The following is a 23,974-nucleotide window of genomic DNA, read 5'->3' on the forward strand; positions in this document are numbered from 1 at the left end:
TCAGATGATGAGAAGACCAACATATGTTTTATGCAAGCATATAAATAACCATTAATAAAGGGAACCAAATATTTAAATTATTATTCTCGATTGCACTAATTTCATCATAAGATACCGATTTAGGACCTCGTAGAGTGCCTAACACCTTCCCTATATGTAATCGACCCAAAACCCAAATTCCGGTTGTAAAGGCCATTTTGGCAATTTTAAAACTTTTTTTTCTCCTTTTTTTGATGTTTTGAGTAAAACATCGGTGGAGACTCTATGAACTCTTTTCAAAATCATTAGTTAGAGATTAGTCTACTATCCGGACATTCTCTAATTGATGAGATTTTCAAAATGGAAGTTTAAACCATTTATGGATAAGATCAAAAATTTTCGAGTTCAGACAGATGAAAACTTCATTAGAGAAGCTTAAAAAGGGTCAGATCTAAAATGAACAAGATCTTGGACAAATAAAACATGTTACTAGATGCATGTAGAGTACCATAATTCATGAAATCATAAACATTAAATTTAAAAACTTCAACACAATTTATTATTTGTTAAAGTTAAAATCCATTCTTCATATTATTAAAAAATTAATTAGCAAATGAATCAACCATTATATTAACATATTTTGTTTATCTCATGCATCGCATGGATTATTAAAAATCCAATATAAATTATTTTTGATTAACTAACATTTCTGTAAATAAATATATACGCAATATTTTAATATATAACATTTTCTTTACATTTCGTAGAAGTTGCTCTTGTGGCTGAAAGGTGATTCATGAAATTTTAGTCAATGAAGATGCTATAATGCTAATTTAGTAATTTCGGAGAAGATTCACGGAAACACGAAAACATTACATACACGTCATATGTTCACTGGCTCGTGGAAAAGTAAGCACTCGTTGTAGTTTTTCACATTACAAACACGTCATATGTTCACTTTCAACTTAGAAATTATCTCCTTTTCGGTCAAGAATTAGTGCTAAATACGCGTTTATGACTTTTTTCTATTAAAAAACAACTTTTATCTATATTAATAATCTCTAAAATTAACTGAACATGTGAATTAAATTTTTCTATTAAAAAACAACTTTTATCTATATTAATAATCTCTAAAATTAACTGAACATGTGAATTAAATTACTGACCATCTCCTCGAATCAATAACCTCCTCCTACTTATTCCATAATCATCACATAGATATCTAATCAATATACATTATTATTAATAATATGAAAGATTTGGAAAACACCATCCTGGGTTGAATTTAGATTTTTTCTGAGTAGGAAATTTATCTATCCTAAGATAAAGTTAAACTCAATCTTATTCTAAAATGATCTTTTTCTTTTCCTTGTTATTATATTTAGTATATCTATGTGTTTGTTGTTGTATTTGAGTTCTAATTTTTTTTATGTAAATTTTTCGCAAATTCACCTTAAATGTGTAAACATTGGTTTTTGTTTGAGGCACAAAAATAAACACTCTGAAGCTCCTAAGTTATAGAGTGACCATAAAAGACTTCAAGGAAGCTCAATAAATGTCTAAGATGAATAAAGAAGAGAGCATCTCATACCTTAGACTAGATTTTCTTAATCCGATCGTTGAGATAGAATAAAAATGTCTTAGGAGACTATCATCCAAAATTTAGCCCGACCCAACAGTTAATAAATTCACTAAGGGTCAAAATTGTCACTAGTCTGTGCACGACAATCTTATTTTGAACAACGTTTGTTCTCTCATGGTACCTCTCATTACAGACTTAATTTCAACAATCCCACCATTGAAGTCAAAGATCAATGTCTTGAGAAGATACCACCTAAGAACCAGCACAAGCCAATGGCTAACGAGTTCTCTAGAGGCCTTGTTCGACACCTTAAAAATGGGTTTTATTCTGGACAACATTTTTGTTTTGATAGTATCTCTCGCTATAGACCTAATTTCAATCATCCCACCATTGAAGTTAAAACTCAATGTATTGAGAAGATACCACCAAAGAACCAGCACGATCCAACGGCTAATGAGTTCTCTAGAGGCCCATACAACACCTAAAAAATTTGTTTTTGTGGATTTAGTCCCACATCTAAAAAAACTCAAAGGACTAAGTCCCACATCTAACGATTCTCGAAGGATTTTGCCTCCTAGATGGTTATATAAGTAACCCCTTGGCAAGGGGAATACACACTTCTCTCCCCCTCTGAATTTCTTTGAATAATTGAGAACAGTGCTATGAGAATTTTTGATTAAGCGATCCTTGATATATTACAGGGATTTTGGAGTCTTCTAGTTTAAATTTTTTGAGAGTTTTGTGAGTTACTATTGTAGAGTGTCGGAGGCTGCCAAATTGCACCTTCAAGTTTTGAAGATTTATAAAAGTCTTACTTTGGAGGTTCTTATTTTTTAATCTTTTCTCTGTTTATCACTTTATTTATTTGTTTAAATGCTTTATATGTGATAAGTATGATTTAGAATTTTTAGGCATAATATAATTAATTTTTATACATGTTTTAATAAATAGGGGTAAAAATGTAAACTAAAATATTATTTTGTTAGTAAATTTTTCATAGGGTACTAATTTTAGGCGTTGTGGAGTGGATAACATCTTCTCCATACGTAATTGACCCCCAAACCCAACTCTGGTTGTGAAGGCCAAAGCTGAATTTGCAAAAATCTTTTCTTTTTCGATGTTTTGAGTAAAATATCGATGGTGACTCTGTGAACCTGAAACACCTTTTCGAAAACCACCAGTGGAGGTTTAATCCAGTTATTGGGCATTCTGAAACTGGTGAGATTTTTAGGGCCTAACCATCGATTCATGTAGAACCTTCCCTAGGAAGAAACATGATAAATCAACATGTATGTTCTTTTGGGGATCTGGTCACGACAGATGGCGACTCCACTTGGGACAAGCTAAGAGGGTCAGACCATTTAATGTCAATTTTATTAAAAAAATATAATTTTGAATTTAAATTTTTACCCCTTCATTATTTGTAAATAACTATTGTTAGTTTGGCTTTAATAAACTGTTATTTGTTACATTTTTATATTTTGTGAAATAAAAATTCTATACAACCTTTGCACAGAACAATTCCTCCTATACCCGGGGGCATAAGTGGTAATCTTTAAGGAGTGGATAACATACTGCCGGTTGTAGACGGGTCTTCGCTGCTCACAGGTCATTGTCATAAATTATCGCTCAAGGTGATAACTAGTTACCTCAATCTGGCACTTGGAGAGACCACCAGCATCTATCATCTAGACTTTTGGCTTGGTGTAGATGCTCCATGTTGATGCCCTTGGTCACTTGTTCAGTGATGGTGTGATTGAGGTTTTATTCAAAGCTTGTTAAGGAATGAGTATATTATAAGTTCAACCTCTCCAGGTTGGACTGATATTAAGGCTTTAGCTGGCCTTTGAGTATTTCTATGTGGCCTCTCTATCTCTAGGCCTACAAAGTTAAGTATTTCTACACGACCTCTCCAAGCCTACAAAGTTGAGTATTTCTACGCGGCCTCTTTAGGCCTACAAGGTTGAGTATTTCTACACGTCCTCTCCAAACCTAAAGTGTGTAGATGTCAATGCCCTTTGTGAAGGTGGACGTAGTAACCTTTGACAGGATTGTACTCTGGTAATCTTGGAGTCATTTGTTGATTTGAGGAACTCGGTGGAGTCCTCCCATTGATGTCTATGGAGTGTCCCTAGGATTGACGAGTAAGGAATGCCTGAAATACCCTTGTTTTAGGGTGAGATTAGTAAGATGTTGGTGATGCCCTGCTAGGTGAGTATTATAATGCCTTTCTAGGCATCTGGTATTGGGGAATGGATGGATGGTAGAGACTCTAATGTTGCCTCTACCATGTGAGTATTGTAATGCCTCTTCAAGTGTCTTCATTTGGGGATGAAATGTGTGATAATGATTTTGGTGTTATTCCTATCGTGTGAGTATTGTGATGTCTCTCCAAGCGTGTTCTAGGGATTTCTCTAATTGATTGGTTGGCAAGAAACTTGTGTTGTTCTTGCCAAGGTGAGTATTATGATGTCTCTCCAGGCATCTATCGTGGATGTTGGAGTTTTTGGAGGACTTCTACTGATTGTCTACTTGTGGGAGCAGGAGAGCTCCTGAGATATTGGTGTGGTGTTAAGGGTAGATGTGACTTGTGGATATCGTGGTTGACATGTGGATGGTTCTAATCTCCATTCGATTGTTTGATTTGATCATGAGATGAGATTGTTGATGTAGGGTAACCTTTCCCCTTGCCTATGGTTGAGTCTCCGTGATGAGGATTCTTCTGAGCCTTGAGTTCGTTACTATTTTTCAGCTTTGGCTTTTCTAGTGTGGAAGTTTTGCCTTTTTCTATGTTGTTTATTTTCTTCTTGTTTCCAATTTTTCGTTTATTCAAAGTACAAATAATGGATGCATGCTTCACTAGAATATCTATATTTTAATTGCTTATTTTTAGATAATTCCCCTTAGATGTGAATTTTTTTAAATATGTGTTTCACGTATACCACGCATGTTGAATATGTCTTTTTAGGTGTCTCCTATTATCCAATGACGTTTCAATTATCCTTCAAGCAGGACTTCTTTTGACATTGTATTTTATTTTATTTGTGGAGCGCCATGGAACCTTCTAAGGAGTGGTCCAAGAGAATAATTTTTTATTTGAAAAGAATGAAAAGTACGTAAAATTAAAAGCAAACATAAATTATAAGATTTTTTGTTCAAGCTAAGTTGCAGGTTTTTTCTTCCGATTGGAGTCCTCCCTTCACCACCTCCATGTGGATGATCATAACTACTACTCTTACTACAGAATCTAAGTTCTAAATCTTAAACGTTTAACTTACCAACATTTAGATTTGATTTTATCTAAATATTTCTGCTTTACCCCACATTTCCCACTAAAGGGTCAAATTGAGTGAATATAATCTAATCAAATATAGGATAATTCTTTCTTTGTTTTGGTTTGGGAGATTTCAAACAGTAATTTTAACTTTAATTTTAGTTAAAAAAAACAAATAATTAGTTTACAACATAAAAGAAATTTATAAATATGTGATATCCTATATGAATTAGTTATATATGAATTAATCATATATCTAAAATTAACTAATATTTTATATAAAAATTATCCTGTTACAACTGTAAATTTATATTGAGATTTAAAAAACAGTCCTTCCCAAGATTATGACTTACCTATATGTTGAATCACTTTACCCTTATTCAATTATTAGTTGATGCTCGACTTAAAAGCCAACAATTCCATCCTTATTATTATTTTTGATTTTTAGTCATTCATTGAAAATCTTTTCTCCAAAAACAACCCCTATTTAGCTATTTAAAAGATTAATTTAAAAAAAAAAAACAAAAAAATAGCTCTACTAAATTCAAAAGGCTGGAAAATTAATTTCGTTGCTTGGTCATTTAATGTTCATAATCTCAATTATCTTTTAAATCTACTAATTAATTGCAGTTTGATTGCTGATTAATTAATTAATTAATTAATATCAATAAATATATTTGCAAAATTAAAAGAAAACTTGTAGAATTTTTTAAATGTTTTTTAAAGTATAAAGTAAAGATTATCACCTCACAACAAAACTAAATTTAAACGTTTTTATTTAGGAAAAGCTAAAAAACAATAAATAAGATTTGACACTCTAAAGTGCATAAAAATTCTTTTTATAAACCCAATACTAAATTATAAAATAAACATATCTATATCAAAAATAGAACTTAACAACTAAAACTTATTATCTTGAAGTCACGTTCTATCAGAACAAGCCCTAAAACACAACTTTTCTATATTTCATTCAAAAAAAATGAAAGTAATGTATGTAGATTTCTTCAAATGAGTATGGAATTTATCTTATCTACTTTCTTTTTTGTCAAAACCACATATATTCCCCCTGGTTAAGATAAAATAATCTCACATTAGCTTATCAATGGGCTTGGTGGTATACGTGGTACCTTTATCTAGATATATGTATGGCCACAAATTACAAAATTATTATAAATATCATATAGGTCACTCGTCATCCATAAACTCAGTCCAAGGTAAAGATTTAAATTTTTCTCTTTTTTGAGGATAAAGATTTTAAACTTTGAAATATGGGATTACGTAAAGTTTACATAGCAACCAAATACATTACATTAGTTTTAATGGTTATGCTAGGTTAATTAAAAATCATTGTTAGCATGACTTTTAAATTAGTTTCACAAAAAACAACATATTTACCATATATAGTGACTATTAAATTAGTTTCGCAAAAAACAACATATTTACCATATAGTGTTTTGTAATTAGATTACAATAATGCATAACCTTTAGGACAAAATATCCCCCCCAACAACGAACGTGCCAGTTCTTAAGAATATATAAATCGCATTAATGTCCACCAATGTCAATCGACGAAAGGATCCAATGCATGTTTAAGAACTAACATGACCAACATTATTTGTAACTTGACTAACTTCTACTGCTACTGTCAAATTTCTATTAGTTCTAAATTCTAACTTATGCACACTGAATTTCTTAGGAAAAATTTAACGTTCCATTCATTTCTAGCTTATTTATGACAAGATAGTTTTGTGAACAAAAGGTATGCATATGTATATGTTTGCTCTACTAATTAATAATCATTATCCTTAACCAACCTAATTCAAAGTTTTGCTAACGTTACCACAAGAGCATTATCTTAAAAGTTAAGTTGGATCTAATTCAACCTAAATAGCTAACTAAACTAACTCATCAGGTAATTTTCCCCTGGACAATGATTAACCAAACCCATTTTATGCAAGTCAAGCTAAGCTCCCATGTTTGGTTGAAAATTTTCAAAAATTGTCACAAAAAGAAAACAGTTGTTTTTCTTAAATAAATAAATCCAAACAAGCACAATAGCTAAAATTTGATAAGGAAAATTTAATGCATGGATTCTAACACATTTTCCTGATATTCCTTGAATTGACCATAATCTTTAGCATTTCTCTTTATACCTTAATTGTTCTTTCCTTTAATGAGAATAAATAAAACATAAATGCAAAATGAAAGATCACGAAGAAACTAATGGTGTGGTGCTGGATTCTGATGCCATGAAATTCACCGATCGTAAACCTGGTGGACAATAGGCATTGATTGCATTCTCGCAATTCAACTCCAATAGACCATACTTTTCATCAAGTTCATCATTTTCAGCAGCATCCTAACCGTAACATTAAATACAACTTCAGTAAGATCTAGCAATTCCCTTCATATATAAATAATAACACAATATGTACATCATATTCATACATGTAATGATCAATTTCAAAAAACTCATTAAAATTTGTCATCTTAAAGGGTTTTTGCTAACCAATGCCCTTAACAGAACTGGTTATGAAATCAATAATGTTTTTTTTTTTTTTTTTTTTTTATGTCGGGATGTATTAATAACATTTTTTAATAAATTTTTTCTACTTTTGTTTTGGCTGCTCAACCAAGGGGCACTCGTTAGAATTTGCCTTATTTTAAACCATTGTATATATAGCCTTGTCCTCATTGTTAATTGTGAGTTGGAAGTGTACCTTAATAAAATAATGATGAAACGAAGGGAGAAAACGCATCTTGCAGTACTCATTAAACATCCATGTGAACAAAATTAATGGAATCGTCGATATAGAAGCAGCTGGTTTTAGCTTCAGCCCAAATAAACCAATCATGGTAATCTGCATGAAAATGATTGCAAGGAGAATGTAGTGATGAATGTGTGGCCAATATTGTCCACATGTTTCGTAAGTAGTTTCATACACATCTTGAATCTGCAAAGATAAGTTTTATACTGCTTAAGACAACATTCATAGAAAACAAAATAGGTAGTGCCAGTGTGTGTGTTAATTGCAGATTTTCCCTTGCTAATGGATGCCTTTTCATACTTCATCAAAAGGGAGATCTGACTGCTGAATCAAACTCTAAATAATGAGATTTCTTAAGTACAAAAAAAGAAACTTGTACAGGTTTCAAGTTTCAACAATTGCATGTATAGAATCTATTACCAACTTGCATGATACAATCTAACTTTCATTCAGATGCATTTTTTTCAGTGTGAACAATTGTAGACTGACACAGAATACACATTAAAGAATCTGTAAAAGAGCATTTATGTGAGCCTGTGAATTTGTTTTATAGAACACAAGAAATGGATGTTTGAAGATACTGATAAACTCACCTGGTTGACATAGACAACATAGCCTAAACAGAAGTAAACGATTAGAAATGGGAGCAACAATGGCGCCACTACTGCATATACAATGCCAATTAGAAATGAGAGAGAGACTAAAGGGATTATTCTAAAATAAGGCAATGAATAAAGGTAAGGAGTTTTCTCTCGTTGACAGCCATAAATACAAGACTTTAAAAAATCCCAAATTAGTAGGCCAGGCTGGAGAACCTCCAAAGAAAACCCAGACAGACCATCAGTCAAGATATATGTCACAAAGAAATCTGCCTGGAACAAGTAGAGAAAAGTTTAACTCATTAGAAGACTATCCAAATGTAAGCAAATTAGGAAAAATTATTGGAAGATAAAATAATTCTTGAAAATGTGCCTTAGTCATTGATAGAAACAGCCTTAAAGCTTCAATATTCAACATTATTCAAAAGCATTACGAAGGGAAGAAATAAGGTTAAGAAGCAAGTTAGACAGAATATGTCGGAGTAACAGAAATGAAAACAACATACTTGGGCAGAGACTGCTCTGGCAAGAAGACCTGGAAAATTTTTGGGATGACTAATAAAGTTTCCAATTAAATCAAGAAGTGATCCTGATAACACACTCCATAAGAACACATTTCCAACCAGAAAGTAGAAAACCATGTTGCAGGCTTTGATCTCCTCCTTACTTCTTGCTATACATCCAGCTATTTTAGCCATAGCAAACATTGTAAACGGCACAATATATATAAATCCTTTGAGTACAGCACTCGGAAGGTAACCTGTCACTACAGAGCTTAATCCTGGTCTGATAAATGAGCAATAAACTGTATGTCAGAAAAAAGATAAGTAAACTCTATTTTCTACATCAAGAATCTAGTCAATATATTACATAGTATAAGACCTGAAACATAAATGAAGAGATGCATGCTTGTATACAAAATTATTTGTAAATTTTCTTTGATCTTTTCAATAATGACAAAACCTTTCAATTTCTTCATCATACGCTCCAACTTAATTTACTTTTATATATTAATTGATTGTGAAGTTACAGGAAAATTTTCTTTAAAGATTCTGGAATCTTTTTGCATAGAGTAGTGCTACATAATTGGAAAACCTGACAAGATCCAGCCATAATATGTCAAGATTCACAGATGGTTGTTGGATAAATCGAATTGAAAAAATGTCAACTCATTCTGAAAACTATTTTGGTATACAGCATTTTCCATTTACATATCCTTCCTTTTGTTAATAGTTTTACTATTGTCCTCACCAATCATGAGAGAACTTGTAGAATAAAGAAATTCTATGTAGAAATAGGAGTTAAGGAAGAAATTCGATAGAAACGTGAAAATGTGTTCATTGAATATTTATACCGATGTACTAGGAAGAGAGGCATCAGGAAGGACAGGTTCCCCTTATTTATACACCTTAATTATCTTATTCATATGTTAGAGTCAACAATTCAAATAGAAGCCAATTGAAGATTCATATTTCATAATAATCAGTGAGAGAAAAAACATGTTACATATAAGCAATATTCACTTTATGTTTTGCCAGTTCACAAGTATTTTCTCCAATCATACCTGCATCAAAACTCCCAATAATTTATTGAACTATAAAATAAATAAAATGTATGCAATAGTTCGATATTTAACCAAAATGGAATAAAAGTCCGAGAAAATGTTTTATGTTTATTAATTATCAAAAGGGCACATGATTCTCACATCAGTTGCACAGCCATGGCTGGAGGAAACCATTTCTTTAGTTTCTCATATTTGGCTATTCCTTGAACAGCAGTAACTGGTATGGCAAAGAAAACTGTAAGCAGTGATGCTGCAATGAGAACACATAGTTTATAAAGTGGAACTGCTCTGTAGGATACTCTCATATTCCTCCATGAAACATCCCTTGGTTCTGGGGCAAGTTCAGTGATCCAAAGAAGTGGGTGTGAATGCTGTTGCAAATGAGCTGCTGCTGCAGCACCCGAACGAGACTTGAATGTTACGAAAGCAACAGGCAACTCCTAATGAAAGAGAAAATTCAAAGATACTTTGTTTTCAGCTTTTGCAATCAGACAATGAATAAAACTTTCATATATCAGGCAAACATAACTGCTAAGATACCCAAGTTATTATAATGATATTGTTGTAAATAAGAATATCTTAAAGAGATTTAATATTATTTTATAATCTTTTATTATTTCCATAATTTTTGTTTATTTTCATAATTACCTATTTTAAGAACAAATGTATCTCTATAATTGGGTAAGAGAAGAATGTAATTTGTGTGAAAAAAATTAATAAAACCCTCTCTTTTCACTTGATCTTGGGATCACTATTTCCGCTATTCCAAAATCAAAAAAATTAGAGTAGCTGCCACCCTCTCCACCGCTGCCGCCACTACCGCCGTTGAAGTTAGCAGTGAGCCAGGAAGAAGCATCCATCGTCGGCGATCACAATGCTGTGAGTCACACAGCCAGAAACATCCCCACGTATTGCCACAGTTCATCCCGTTTTCCGACTGTAGGACACGCGCCCATCTCCAGCAAGACCCGCTCGCCGGCGACCACCCAAAAAGGTTCGTCAACAACCCCCCAGCCCATTCCAAGGGGTGGTGTCATCCATATCCTTCCTCTTTAATGTAGACCGGAGTTCTTTGTCTCTTTCCTATTGTTTATTTTACTTTGTTCATCCATGGCTGGTGAAAAAGCCCCCCCTTTAGGACCTAATAACTTATCCAATATGTTGGGACTTATAGACACCCAATTTCGCCCTGAGTATCCAAAACAAGACAAAAAGACTTTGAAGGCCTATGACACTTGGACAGACCAGAACAGCATTAAGAGACTCAAAAGCACAAAGGGTTGAAATAGGAGCTCGGAACATGCTATTTCTAAACTGGAAATGACTGTTCCAAATCATCAAAAAGACCTAAAAACCCTAGGTCAAAACAGGTCGTTTCAAATTTAAAACGGGCCGTTCTGACTTAGGTTGTTATGAGCAAAATAATAATCTGGAATAGTCCATTTCAAACCATTCCAATTTCGAAACAGACCGTTCCAAATTCAAAATTTTGGCCATAACAAACTAATCTGGAACGCCCCGTTCTAATGACCAGAACAACCATTCCAGTTAGATTTTAGGCCTATAAATAGATGCCTCGTGCACAATGCAAAAAGAGCGAAGTTGGACCGAAAATTTTGCCTATTTTAGACTGTATAGTTAAGGAATTCTCTCTCTCCCTTTTGTACCTCTAGAGTTTGGGAGGATATTTATTAGTGAGAAGGCTGTCAAAACACACCTACAAACCATCATTGAAGGAATTTTATAAAATTTGCTTCGGAGGTATTTTCATCAAATTCTTCCCTTCTTCTTTTATCGCTTTTATCCATATTATATTGCCACAATAAAAAGCAAACATATAGATTTTTAGTCTCAAACGTGTAAAATCGATAGGTAAATAATCATTAATAAAGGGGATTAAATATTCAAATTATTATTCTTTATTATGTTAATTTCATCATAAGATACCAATTTACGGCATTATAGGATGCCTAATACCTTTTTTACACGTAATCGACTCCCGAACTCAATTCTGATTATGAAGGCCATAATGGATTTGCAAAAACCTTTTTTCTTTTTTTGATGTTTTGAGTAAAATATCAGTGCCTAATACCTTCCTATACTAAGCACTTTCTTTGACAGGGAACACAGTCCATAAATTTGAATGTGACCGTTCACAGGTATACGTTGCTTGAGCATATGTATGTTGCATTTGTTATGTGTTTTGTTCATTTCAAACAGATAAGGATTATAGGCAAATGAACGATACTAATAAAACTAACACCCTTCTATGTACCCTGACATTATCAAAAAGCATCATATAGATTAGTTTATTTCAAAAAATGTATATGCATCATAACCCTTAGCTAAAACATGATAATACTTAGGCAGAAAACCACATGTCATGCATTTCTCCTAGGGTAGTAATTAATCGAGCATTCATTTTCTTTAGATATGGAAGGCATAGATAATTGCATGCATGGACCATTGAGGAAAGTGAATATTCTAAATTATGCAATGTCAAGAGTCAACAGCTTGTGCGTCTTAATGCCAAGAGAGGTCAAGGCGGATTTCGAGAAACATTGTGGAAGAATCCTTGACCTATTGAAGATTTCTGTTAACCCCGCCTTATAAGATTTTTTGTACACTTCTGGAAGTCGGCACTTCGTTGTTTTCAGTTCCCATACTTTGACTTAGTACCCACCATTGAGGAATACGACATAATGATCAGATGGCCCAAATCCGAAGGGATTGAAGGACGTATATCCTCAGATAAGGTAGTTGAAATAATCAAACTACCCCTTCATTTATCCATTCTAGAGGGCAATGAGACAATCAAAGGATGGAAACTCTCTATACTTGAAGGCCACATTTCCCTCCTATCTGAGCAAGAGGATTGGATGCACTTCAATAAGACACTCGCCTTAATCATGTTTGGGATAATACTTTTTCCATTTCATGAGAAGGTAATAGACCAAATCACAATTGACGCCTTTTTTGCCTTGAATGCACACCTGAAGAGTCTCGTGCCTACCATTCTTGCTGACACCCTAATTACTGTGAACTTCTATAGTCAGAAATCAAGAAAATAAATGAGATGTTGTAGCCCGCTACTTTATGTTTGGGCATGTACCCATTTCTTCACCAAGGGACATATGGAAAGGCTACCCGACCCATTGAGAAATTTTCCTAGAATCCCCTTGTCAAGGAAATACGCCATGGCTTGGAAAGCCAAATTGGAAGATTACACCAAAGACTCTTTCACATGAATGTGTCCATGGTTTCGTCCAAGTCAAGTACTTATCCAATGTGGCACGTTTCCTAACATACCTTTGATGGGATTAAGAGGATGCATAGCCTACTCTTCGACACTAGCATTAAGACAGCTTGGGAGGATGCAGACTTTGCCAAATCCGAGAGACCTCAAAGGGGTTTGTTTCTTTTACTCCTCCAATCAATGGATAGACACCATCAAGGAAGCTTGAAACAAGTCATTCTACTCTAGAGACGACAAACTTGGTAGACCTCGAATAGCTTCTTCAAACGATTACCACCAATGGAGAAGTGAAAGAGGAGTCAAGGACAAAACCAAACCGGTGAACCAACACGAGAAACAAGTCGATACCTTGACTAAGAAGATAGAAGTTTTGGAAGCCCATGTAATGGCCCTAGAAGAAAAGGATGAGGCATCCAAACTTAACATCAATAGTCTACAAAGGTAGTGCAGGAAGAAGGACATGGAGATCGAATGATTGAAGGATGAATGCGTCAACTGTAATACACAGTCAATGAAGACTCCAAGAGTTGATTCACATAAGCAACTCACGAAAGCTTTGTCAAAGGTAACACAACTCGAAGTCAAGCTCCACGAGCAAGCACAGGAAACAAAACATGCACAAAGAAGCCTATCTATGGCCCAATATGAGGTCCAGGTTTGGTGGGAAATAACCCAAGAAAGAGTTGCCACCATTTTCAACTTTCAACAAAGGGAGGAAAAAGGCTCAAGCAGCTTAGAGAAATCACCCACCAAAAAGACCAAGCTCTAGAAGAAGTTCAAAAGCTAAATACAGCAAAAGAAAGATAGGGATTTGTAGCTATGCAGGCTACGCAAAAGATTACACAAGCTCCCAAGAATTTTGGAGCGCTGATATACCATGTTACAAAAAACTGTTTCTTATTTTATTCATGGCAGAGCAATTACTCTTAAATAGAATACAAATAACTTAATTAAGGAAACCCCAATTTACGATAGACACAGTCTATTCCTATAATTCAAGGTCAATGATCCTGTACAATAAATACAAAAAAAATATTCAGCCTATCCTCCTAATTGTTAAATGTAATTAAATCTATACTAGAAAATATTATCTTCAGCATATTTCCAGGGATTCTGACACTTATAGTGATGCGGATTGGGCAAGTTGTCTTGACACTCGAAGCTATGTTTCCGGGTGGTGTATGTTCCTTTAACCCCTACTATATATTGTGATAACCTGAGTACAATTGTTTAATCCCACAATCTTATTCTCCATGCAAGAACCAAACACATGGAAGTAGATAACTTCTTTCTTCTAGAGAAAGTCATCAACAACAGCCTTAAAGTCCTACACATACCATCTGATGAACTATGTGCAAATATCCTAATTAAGGCTCACTTTCCTACATGGTTTAAATATCTTCAGAACAAGCTGAATGTGTTCTTCAAAATCTTGCTCAACCACCTATAGCTTGAGGGAGGCATGTTACAATAAAATAATTGATTGTATTCTTTTTAGTTAGCTTAATTCATGGTGGCCCAAATTACTTCAATGGACATGCTGTGTTGTATCTTTCTTTCTTCTGTTTTTAATTCTGACAAGTTTCTGTTAGGGTTCAGGTTTATCGGAACAGAATCCAATTGCCTATATATACTAGGCTTGATGTACTCCATTGACATAATACAAAATATACAGTTTATCTCAATTCTCTGTCTCGCATACATAGAATTCTAATAGCTAAAAGCCACCTTTCATTTGTCTTAGAAATTAATATTCCTAGATATGTACGGAGGATATTTTCTTTTGAAACATCCAAATGCTAAAATAGTACACCAAGTGCATAGCACAGAAATGTGAATCCCTCAGACCACCATGAATCTTTACAAACTAAATCTTCTTGAACATTGCTTACTTTCCTTTATATTTGCATGACTTACTTAATATTATATTTCTCAAAATAGTCCTTTCTGAATATTACTTTAATTGATAAATTGTGAGCAGAAAAATTTATAATAGAAGGCACTGATTTTCCTTTTGGGGGAAGGGCATAGTCCCGCCTTCACTACTCGTGTTTACTCCTGTTGCTCTCCTATGTATTGGAAGAGCAATGTAAAAACCTGGTTTATATTACCAAAAAACAAAGCACCTTATTTTCAAGTTTCAACCCAAGAATATCAGCCACCGTGATTTAAATTTGGCTTTCATATCCTTATTTTCCCATTTCTGGAATGCTTTCCTAAATGAGACCAAAATAATATATTTTCTTCTCCTATACACTTCCAAACTTCAATAGGAATACCCTCTAGACTAACAGTTTTACCATTATCTATCCTCTTAAAGGCTTCTTTTACCTCTCCAACCTGAATTCTACAACAGTAATCCAAATTTTGCTCTTTTTTTAGATTTCTGGCTCTTTCATGTTTAAGTTAAACCTTGTTCGTCATTGAAAAGCTTATAAAAGTAATTCTCCCATCTTTCTTTGACATCTTCATCAGTAACCAAATCTTAATTCTTAACTTGATCCACATTTCTTGTTTTCCTTTCTATTTTGCATAAGCTTGCCTAAGCTTAAAAATTAAAAGAAAATTATAAGAGGTGACTCATGACTCATCTATTTTTTTTTCCATGAAAAAGAATATAGCAGTTTCATAATACTTCTAACATAAGATATGAAAACACATTAGTACAATTAGAAGGGTGTATTTCTACATGATAAATTCCTCTTGAAAGTGCTCAAATGACCATCACACATTAAACTTTTACCTTTCTCTGGAGCATGTCTTTGCATTGTAATTGATGAATCTTGTGACAAAGTGCTTCAAGCTTTTCCTCAAGAAAAGCAGTTTTTGAAGTCTCTTGATGTAATAAACCTAAGAGTGGCAACTTGTTCTTACGTTTCTTGGCCATAGAACTCTCTCTCAAGTCCTCTATTTTTCTTGCAAGGGACTTTGCTTGGTTCTACATGTAACAATATCTGTGAGAGGATCCATTACACACGAAAAATCAAACTAATTTTTTCTTCTCTGATGCTTTGAACAAATGCTTAACATCAGTGTTCCTGCCATGACTGAATAAGAAGATAATTTATTCCATTACTTCAGGAAAATGCTCCATTAAATCATTACATGTAAAAAGAGTGTATGTATTTTGAGGACAATTAATACACTTATCTCATGTAAATATATGTTCAAAAGAAAGGTAGCCGGTGAAAAATGCACAGCCATAAATCTCAAGGTCTTGAGGGATGAAGTGTTTTATAATCATTACTATGTTAGACACAGGAAAATAATATCTTGCCACTTAAAAATTAGGTTCAACATATTTCATCTTGATACATTTATATTATAGATCCAAATAAAAGTACTGTCTGGTTTGCAAAATTCAAAATATGGAGATTTTGTTGGAAGAAGTTATGTTATTCTAATCTATTTATCCATCTATCTATCTTCTATCTATTTATTTATAAAAGTTGAGCAACAGAACTACATGTCAACACATGTAAAACAATACAGCTATAGTTATACGATGCGACATCACAAATTTTGCTGATGTGTCATTCTCTGCTTCCTCCATTTATATGTCTCTTTATTTCTCAACTTTTACCTACTCAATGACTTTAATTTAAGATTAAAACTCTTTCGTAACTCATTACAATTACGTTAAAAACTTTTATAACCCCTTTTCTTACAGTTGAATGGATGGCATTATAAACTTTTCTTTTGTCTAATAGGAAGTTTAAATCATTCCTTCACTGACTTTTCAATCTTTAACTTTTATTTTTCCTTTTTAAAACTTAATTTGCAAACATCCATTTGAATAAAATGTGTACATGATAGTCTTATAATAACTTTTCAACTACATTAATCTAACATTTTTTATTACTCGAAATAAAAATAATATTCGTAACATGTACTGAAACTACATTTTTAAACCACTAGGGTCGGCCTACCTAGTAGAGGGGAGTTGTATTATACACAAAATCCTGCATTCAAATCTTAGTATTGTAATTATAATTTCGATGGATAAAAACAACACTACATTTTTTTTTAAATGGTGAAAAAAATACAATAAAATTTGACTAAAGTCTGCAGATAAATGCTCTACTGAATCAGATTATGGGATGGGAGTATGCACTTTTTGGAATACACATGGGAAAAAGTTGTCATGTAATAAGGAAAGGCCAAAGTTGAGAACATTTAGTGTCTCACAAACAACAAAAATATAATTAAATATGTGCCTCGGACTTGCATTGTTACATACATGATTTTGTAGATGACATGAAAAGAGACAAGATGGAGTGCCTCGTGAAAGAAGAAAAAAAATTTCATGTTTAAAATGGTGAAAATTTGGCTGCCTAATCTAAATTTCACTGCATTTTACCTATATAACTCTAAAAGAGAAATGACAATGTATTATTACTTGACACATTTTTATCAAATAATTTAGGGTTATTTCATCTATATGACCCAAATTATAATATTGTTACACCCATTATATTGTTTTAAGAAGAAAAGTGAAGAAAAGATATAAAAGGAGACAATTTTTGCACTATAATTATAAATTTATTTAGGCATATATTAATATATTAATATTAAATTCCACTCATGTAATGCCCGGATCACCATCTACTTTTGTATAAATCAGAATTTGAATTATATAATTTATGGAAATTTGACAAAAAAAGCTATTAATTGTCACAGCAGACGTTACAGAACTATCAATGTCACTAAAGCTTCCTTCGATAAATTGCCTATGTTCTACATAGCTGAGGCCACTAGAACTCTAGAAGTATTCTGTTTCTCTCAGTGACAGGACATATGTTATCCCCCTAGTAAATCCTGGTGGGGTGAGTGTTTTAGTTTTTTTACTAACCCTGATTAAAAAGAAAAGAAAAAAAAGCATCATGATTTCCCAAAACTAAGTATATGATTTATAAAACACGAAATTGGGAAGTAGGAGCTCTTAAGAAAGTAGTCTGGAGCTTAACTCAACTTTACAAAACTGGCTAGTAAGTTAAAGGTCGTCTCTTACTTATATACACTAGTATGATCATGTCTTTAGTCGATGTAGAATCTTCAATAGGAGCATCTGAAATAATACTCTTTTACAATTTGTTTATCCAATGCTCAAGATTAACATGTAGCAAATAAGGATAAATTGCTATCAAGTAGCACATAAACATCACGCAAAAGAATCTTAATGGTAAATTGTAATAGGGCATAATTGCATAACTTACCACTGACTCCTCAAGATCCTCAGTGTTGTATACCATTTGATAGCAATAGTAAGTGTTTGGATAGTGTTTACTGAAGAAATGATCAACACAGTGAACCTTGTGTTCCATGCATAATGGAATTTCACGAACTAGGATAGTAAATTGATCAGGTCTATCCTTTAACTTTTGAATTTGCTGAATCCTTCGAATCAATATTTCATTGTATTCCTGATTATGCATGGAGGCAATAATAACATTAATTTGATTAAACAGTAGCTTTGCTGAGCAACAAGGTTAGTCTAATGCTCTAAAACTACAACCATGTCTCTGAGCATTATTGTTAGGAAAAAAATATACAATGATTCTAATAAGCGTTTTTTGACAACAATGCCAAACTTCACCTTGTACAGTAGGAACATCCCATAAAAAGATATAAAACACAAGCATGCAAAATGCACCCAGAGCCTGTTAGAAAATCATAAAAACTAGATCAGTTTTAATGCTATGTGTATCACTTAAAAGTGACAGTCAGAATAACATTTGGGCTAAATCACAAATACTACAACAAGACTAAAAAAAAATTGTGCAATAAAACAGCCAATAAATAATGACCTGCTACCTTGTCCAGGATTTAAGGTTATTTAAAGAGATTCCACAATATATCAAAGAAGAAAAGATTCAGAGGCTCCAAAAACCTCTCACCTCTGTATTGGCACAAGAAAATATATCAAACATCAATACTGTACGTTTGAAAACTATCTGCTGGAAACATGGGAAATTCAGCTTCAAACGCAGGCAATACATCACCATAACAAAGTTTTAAAAATGTTTTGGCGCAACAAAATAAATCAAACATCAATACTGTACATTTGAAAACTATCTGCTTGAAACGTGGGGAATTCAGCTTCAAACGTGTGCAATAAAAATACATCACCATAACAAAGTTTTAAAAATGTTTTGATTGAAAGTTTTTCTAAATGCAAGTATTATATTGCAATTAAGTGTTCATCTCCGGTATGATAACAAGACTACAAACCAATGATGATTGAACAGCTGTCCAATGAGGCAATCAATCTCACTTCATCTATTAGGTTATTTGGGATAAACAGTTTATTTCTCCTTTTCTAATAAACAAAATAGAAATTATGCAGAGACTTTGAAATCAATTAGTGCCATAATGGAAGAAACCAAATTTGCTAGCACAAAAGAAATGGCCCATGGAATTTATGAGAATTTTGGTCTCGGCCTAACTCAACTCCAAAAGTTAGCTCATGAAGTGAGGTTACCCCCTACTTATGTACACAATTTGTTGACCATATCACTTGGAATTTCTAACACACACCTCTCACACTGAGTTGAACTAGACATCTTAAGTATGAAGTTTGTAGAACTAAACATTTATAAGTAATTCAATAGACTTAACAACAACCACTACAATAGTCTCTCAAACCATTTTAGAATTTGAGGTTGGGTCTAGTTCAACCACAATAGCTAGCATTAAGTGAGAGTTGCCTCTACAAATATATTTTCTTGTAATATTAGTCGATGTTGGATCTTTAATTCAAAAACCTTCTCTTAGCCATGTCTCTTTAGCTTGCATAACATCCACTAAAGACTCAAAAATAAACATTTTTCCTACCCATTTTACCAAAGAATCAGTAACATGTATGGGAGACTTACAAATTCGGATATCCTGGTGATTCATGAATGTATTTCAAATTTAGGATACATTAACAAGAAAAAATGGTTTATTAACAATTATAAATCATAAATTGGAAATATAATCCATAACAGGCGGATATTTATATCCAGAGCTTGGGCAAAAAAGTCCCAGAAATTTAAGCTAAACTGTGTTCCTAGAAATACTTAGGCCATGCTGTGAATTATCAAACAGAAGAGCATTAGTAAGGAAAATTGAACACTTTTTTGGTAGGAAATTTCCTAAAGTTGAAACTAAAAGGGAAAAAAGAAGTTAACTAAAAAAAGCAAAAATCACATGGGGAACAGAGTGGTTGAATACTAAATTTTTATTTTTATTTTAACCAAAGAATACTAAATTGTTATTAGTGCTGAACAAAATTGAATATTTTTCTAATCAAATCGTTCCATTTAATTTTCATTAATGTTATTCTTTTCCCACAGAAAAATCATTTTTTTATTAGCTTTGCTATGATTTGAAGTTTAAACACATCCATTAAACTTGTGTGCTTGAAGATAATGATTCAAAATTATCATACCCAATTCACAGAAACTATTTCTTAAATTGACAGACATCTATAGGAGGGGAGTGAGAAATCAAAGTACTGCATACAACTCTAGCATTAGATATTGTAAATCTTCCGAAACAGCCTCACCTTTTAGATCCTCTTCTAACATTAGATATTGTAAAAGAATCCATTGTAAAGTAGCTTCCATTTTGAACCTCCTGGGAACCATAATTAATCGGGAGAAGAACCACCAACCCAACAAGAGAACACACCGCAAAAAACTTAAGGCTGCAAACCCAAAAGTTAATAAATAAAAATAAGGATAGAATAGTAAAATTAAGCAAGGCATGTCACATAATTGCATATAATTTAACATCATGGATGTAGAACAGTGAATACTTCATGAATCCTCCCCATATTCCATAGGATAAACCTCTGTTCTTTCCCTTTTTAATTTTTACAAATCAATTTTTTTTTTTTTAAATTTAGCATATTTTACTATCAATTTCAATGTTAGAAATTATATTATACCTCGACTTATGTTTTTGTATTTTTTAATAAATATCAAGGCCTCCTTTACTTTCAAAGAAAATCCCAATTTGATTTTTTTTAAAAATCACTTCAAATATATAGGTATAGATGAAAACAGCACGATAATACTTAGTTACTTGTTACCGTAAACAAAAGGAAAAGCTGAAGCATTTTTGGCATTACCAGTAAAAAAAATGGACATTTTACATTTTTAATGAAATAGATTTTATAAAATTAATTTAGGTTAAAATTGATTTTAAAATAACAATTTATTTTTATATGCTTTTATTTAGACTTAATTGTATTTTTAGTCTTTTACTTCATGAATTTAGTATCCGCTATTTTAATTGTGGAATTCAGGTTCATCTATAGATTTAATATTTAATATTTTGTAGAAAAGCTAACATGGCAGTTGTTAGCATGAAACATGACAAGTTAGTCTAGTGGTGAAGACTTTGAGTAGTACAAGTCATGAGTTTAAACTGCGATGGCATCAATTTAATCCCGACAAATAAATGGAAAAAAAAAAAAAAAAAAAAAAAAGACTACCATAACAAATTGACAATACATTAATACAACAAAGTGTTGCAAATATTGAATGTATTTTTGTTATTGGTCCAAACGACCAATAAAGTTTGAATATGTCTTTATACATATTATCTCAACATTTCACTAACTAAAGATTGAATTAATGTTAATATTTAAAACATTAAAATTGTAAATTAAAATACCAGAAAAAAAATTCAAAAAGAAAATAAATAGGTCAGATTTACTAAATTAAAAATACATTTAAGCCACTTTTTCTTTCCTGCTAAAGTATTATCTCTAACTATGTGCACCAAATACTAATCCCATATAAGTCATTCTTCCTTTTTTGGGTAATAGAAATGTTTAGAGTATGGTAAAGCCTATCCAAACAAGATTAGAGGCTTAGAGCTAACTATTGATCTATTTCAGAATTTTCGGAGGAATTAACAATAATTTACCCTATCTTCAACACAGGTTTACATAAAATGATATAAAATACAAGAAAACTCATATTCGAGACCATGTCCTAGCTAGTAGGAGTACTTAACCAGTTGTGCCGCAACCACCTTTATGGGTCCATATAAGCCATTTTAAAATAAGATAATACTGCCTGTGCACTCGTATATAAACATAATTACATAAATTCACACATATTTAAAAAAAAAATAGTTAAATTCATTTAATTTTATATAAAAATTAAATTTTACTTTCTAAACTATCCTTAAAAGTATTTATTGAAAATAGTAATCACATTTAATCTAAAAAAATATTTTTAAAATAAAAACATTAAATATAAAGTTAATAAAAATTTACTTATATTACAAAAATTTTAGTTTGTTCATAAGAGGAAGTAATAACAAGTTTTACTAATCGCGGTAAAACTTGCTATGAAATATTTTATCCGAGACAAAATTAAATTATTTAACGCCACTTGCAAATCCTTTAACACTGGCTGGACATTTACCTAAAAAATTAACAGTTCATATTTCAACATCTTTTTGAATTATTCAATAACGGTAATTAAGAATGAAAGAGCAGAAAAAGGGAGAGAGAGAGAGAGAAACCGGGAACTGACCCGAATTTGAAGAGCCTGATGATGACAAGAGCGTCGAGTCCATGAGCGTCGAGGATCTGGTCTTCGGTGACGCGGAAGGCGCGAGAAACCCAGGCGAGGGAGGGGAGGAAGCGGTGCAGCGGCGAGGAGGGAGAGTGGAAAGGGACGTGGAGGCGGCGAGCGAGAGGGCGAGCGTAGTAGATGGAAGCGTTGGAAGGTTGCTTCTTGAGGACGGAGAAGAGCGAGAGAATTACGAATGCTAACCCTATGTTTATGGCTGCAGAAGCCATGAGGCTGTGAGGGTTCATTTTGCAGTGAGACAAAATGCGGAATGGGAATTGGAAAGAGAGAGAGAAAAGCAAGTACAGTGGTGTGGTGCGGTGTGCTGTGGTGCCTTTGGAAATACGTGGCAGAGGCTCAAGTGAGGAGGACGTAACTGTCCCTGGCAGTATTTGCATGCCGTTTCAGTGCCACCTTATTATATTTATATGGATCAGACTTCCAAGTTAAAATTACCTACATGCCAAACATTGGTTTGTATAAATACAAAATCGGATTTAGCTCCCACGAATTTCACTAGTCAAATAGATAATGTAATTAAGTTTATATTTTATTTTGAAAGAATTTGATTTTACATAAATTTTAAGTTTGAATATATCTTTTGTTTTTGTAATTTATCTTTTTTTATTTTATTTTTAGTTGTAAATTATTTTGTTGTTATTTCATCTATAACTTTTTATAATGTTTCAAAAATAGTTTATGAGGAATATATATTATATTCGTTATATTCTATTTCACTATTGTAAGTAAATTGATTTTAATTTTTTAGATAAAATTTAAAAATATATTTCATAGTTATCACTTTGTCATACCCTTCACGTGTATCGAATCCAAAATATGGAATGTCTCCTCTTGACTATTGTTGGTGGCTGAGCTAAATCACTGACCTCCTTTCTCTAATGAGGTGTCTCACTCGTCACTATTATAGCGATCGCAGTAGGTGGCGAAGGTATTGATGATCTTGAGCCAACCACCACAACTCTTCTTAGCCTTGAAGGAGGCAACATTGGTGGTAGACTGATAGTGCTAGCAAAGTGGTGGATGCTCCAGTGATGCATGAGCTCCTACATGATGGGAAAGTAATTAAGTGGGAGGATGAATTCTTCCATGGTAAAGTGGGGGTTGGTGACAAAAACTCGCATGTTTTCTACAATGAAGTAATAACGTTAGTCAAATGAAGTAAGAAGAACAGTTGAATGAAACATTGAGTATTTTTATACTGGTTCGCCTCAACTACTAAGACTATGTCTAATTCTCAATCCAACCAAATTGAGTTTCACTATTTTTAAACAAAGATACAAGTATTCTTTTAGCAAACTACTTTTAACTCAACCTTAAGTATTCTTTGACTTGCCTCTTCAAACAACTAGTTAAGTA

At 32.8% G+C, this 23,974-nt stretch overlaps 1 protein-coding gene across 4 annotated transcripts; it reads right to left on the minus strand.

The window, feature by feature from the left end:
* Positions 1-6,833: 6,833 nt before the first annotated feature.
* Positions 6,834-22,974, minus strand: LOC109805632 (Early-responsive to dehydration stress protein (ERD4)). 4 transcript variants are annotated; one of them, XM_020367801.3, is made up of 10 exons: positions 22,559-22,974; positions 20,572-20,712; positions 18,619-18,682; positions 18,239-18,445; positions 15,766-15,960; positions 9,908-10,206; positions 8,709-8,988; positions 8,197-8,475; positions 7,556-7,696; positions 6,834-7,194 (listed from the first exon to the last, which is right to left on the minus strand). In XM_020367801.3, exons 1-10 carry the CDS (start codon positions 22,843-22,845, stop codon positions 7,045-7,047), a joined length of 2,043 nt encoding a protein of 680 aa, XP_020223390.2. In that variant the 5' UTR covers positions 22,846-22,974; the 3' UTR covers positions 6,834-7,044. The 4 variants fall into 4 exon arrangements, with proteins under 4 accessions (XP_020223390.2, XP_020223389.2, XP_082920669.1 ...); XM_020367800.3 differs by having other exon boundaries at positions 7,556-7,789; positions 22,559-22,970; XM_083064543.1 differs by lacking the exon at positions 22,559-22,974 and adding an exon at positions 20,824-20,932 and having other exon boundaries at positions 7,556-7,789.
* Positions 22,975-23,974: the final 1,000 nt, after the last annotated feature.

This window comes from Cajanus cajan, chromosome 10 (assembly GCF_000230855.2).
Source record: "Cajanus cajan strain Asha chromosome 10, NIPB_CcT2T_4, whole genome shotgun sequence".
Classification (NCBI taxonomy): Eukaryota; Viridiplantae; Streptophyta; class Magnoliopsida; order Fabales; family Fabaceae; genus Cajanus; species Cajanus cajan.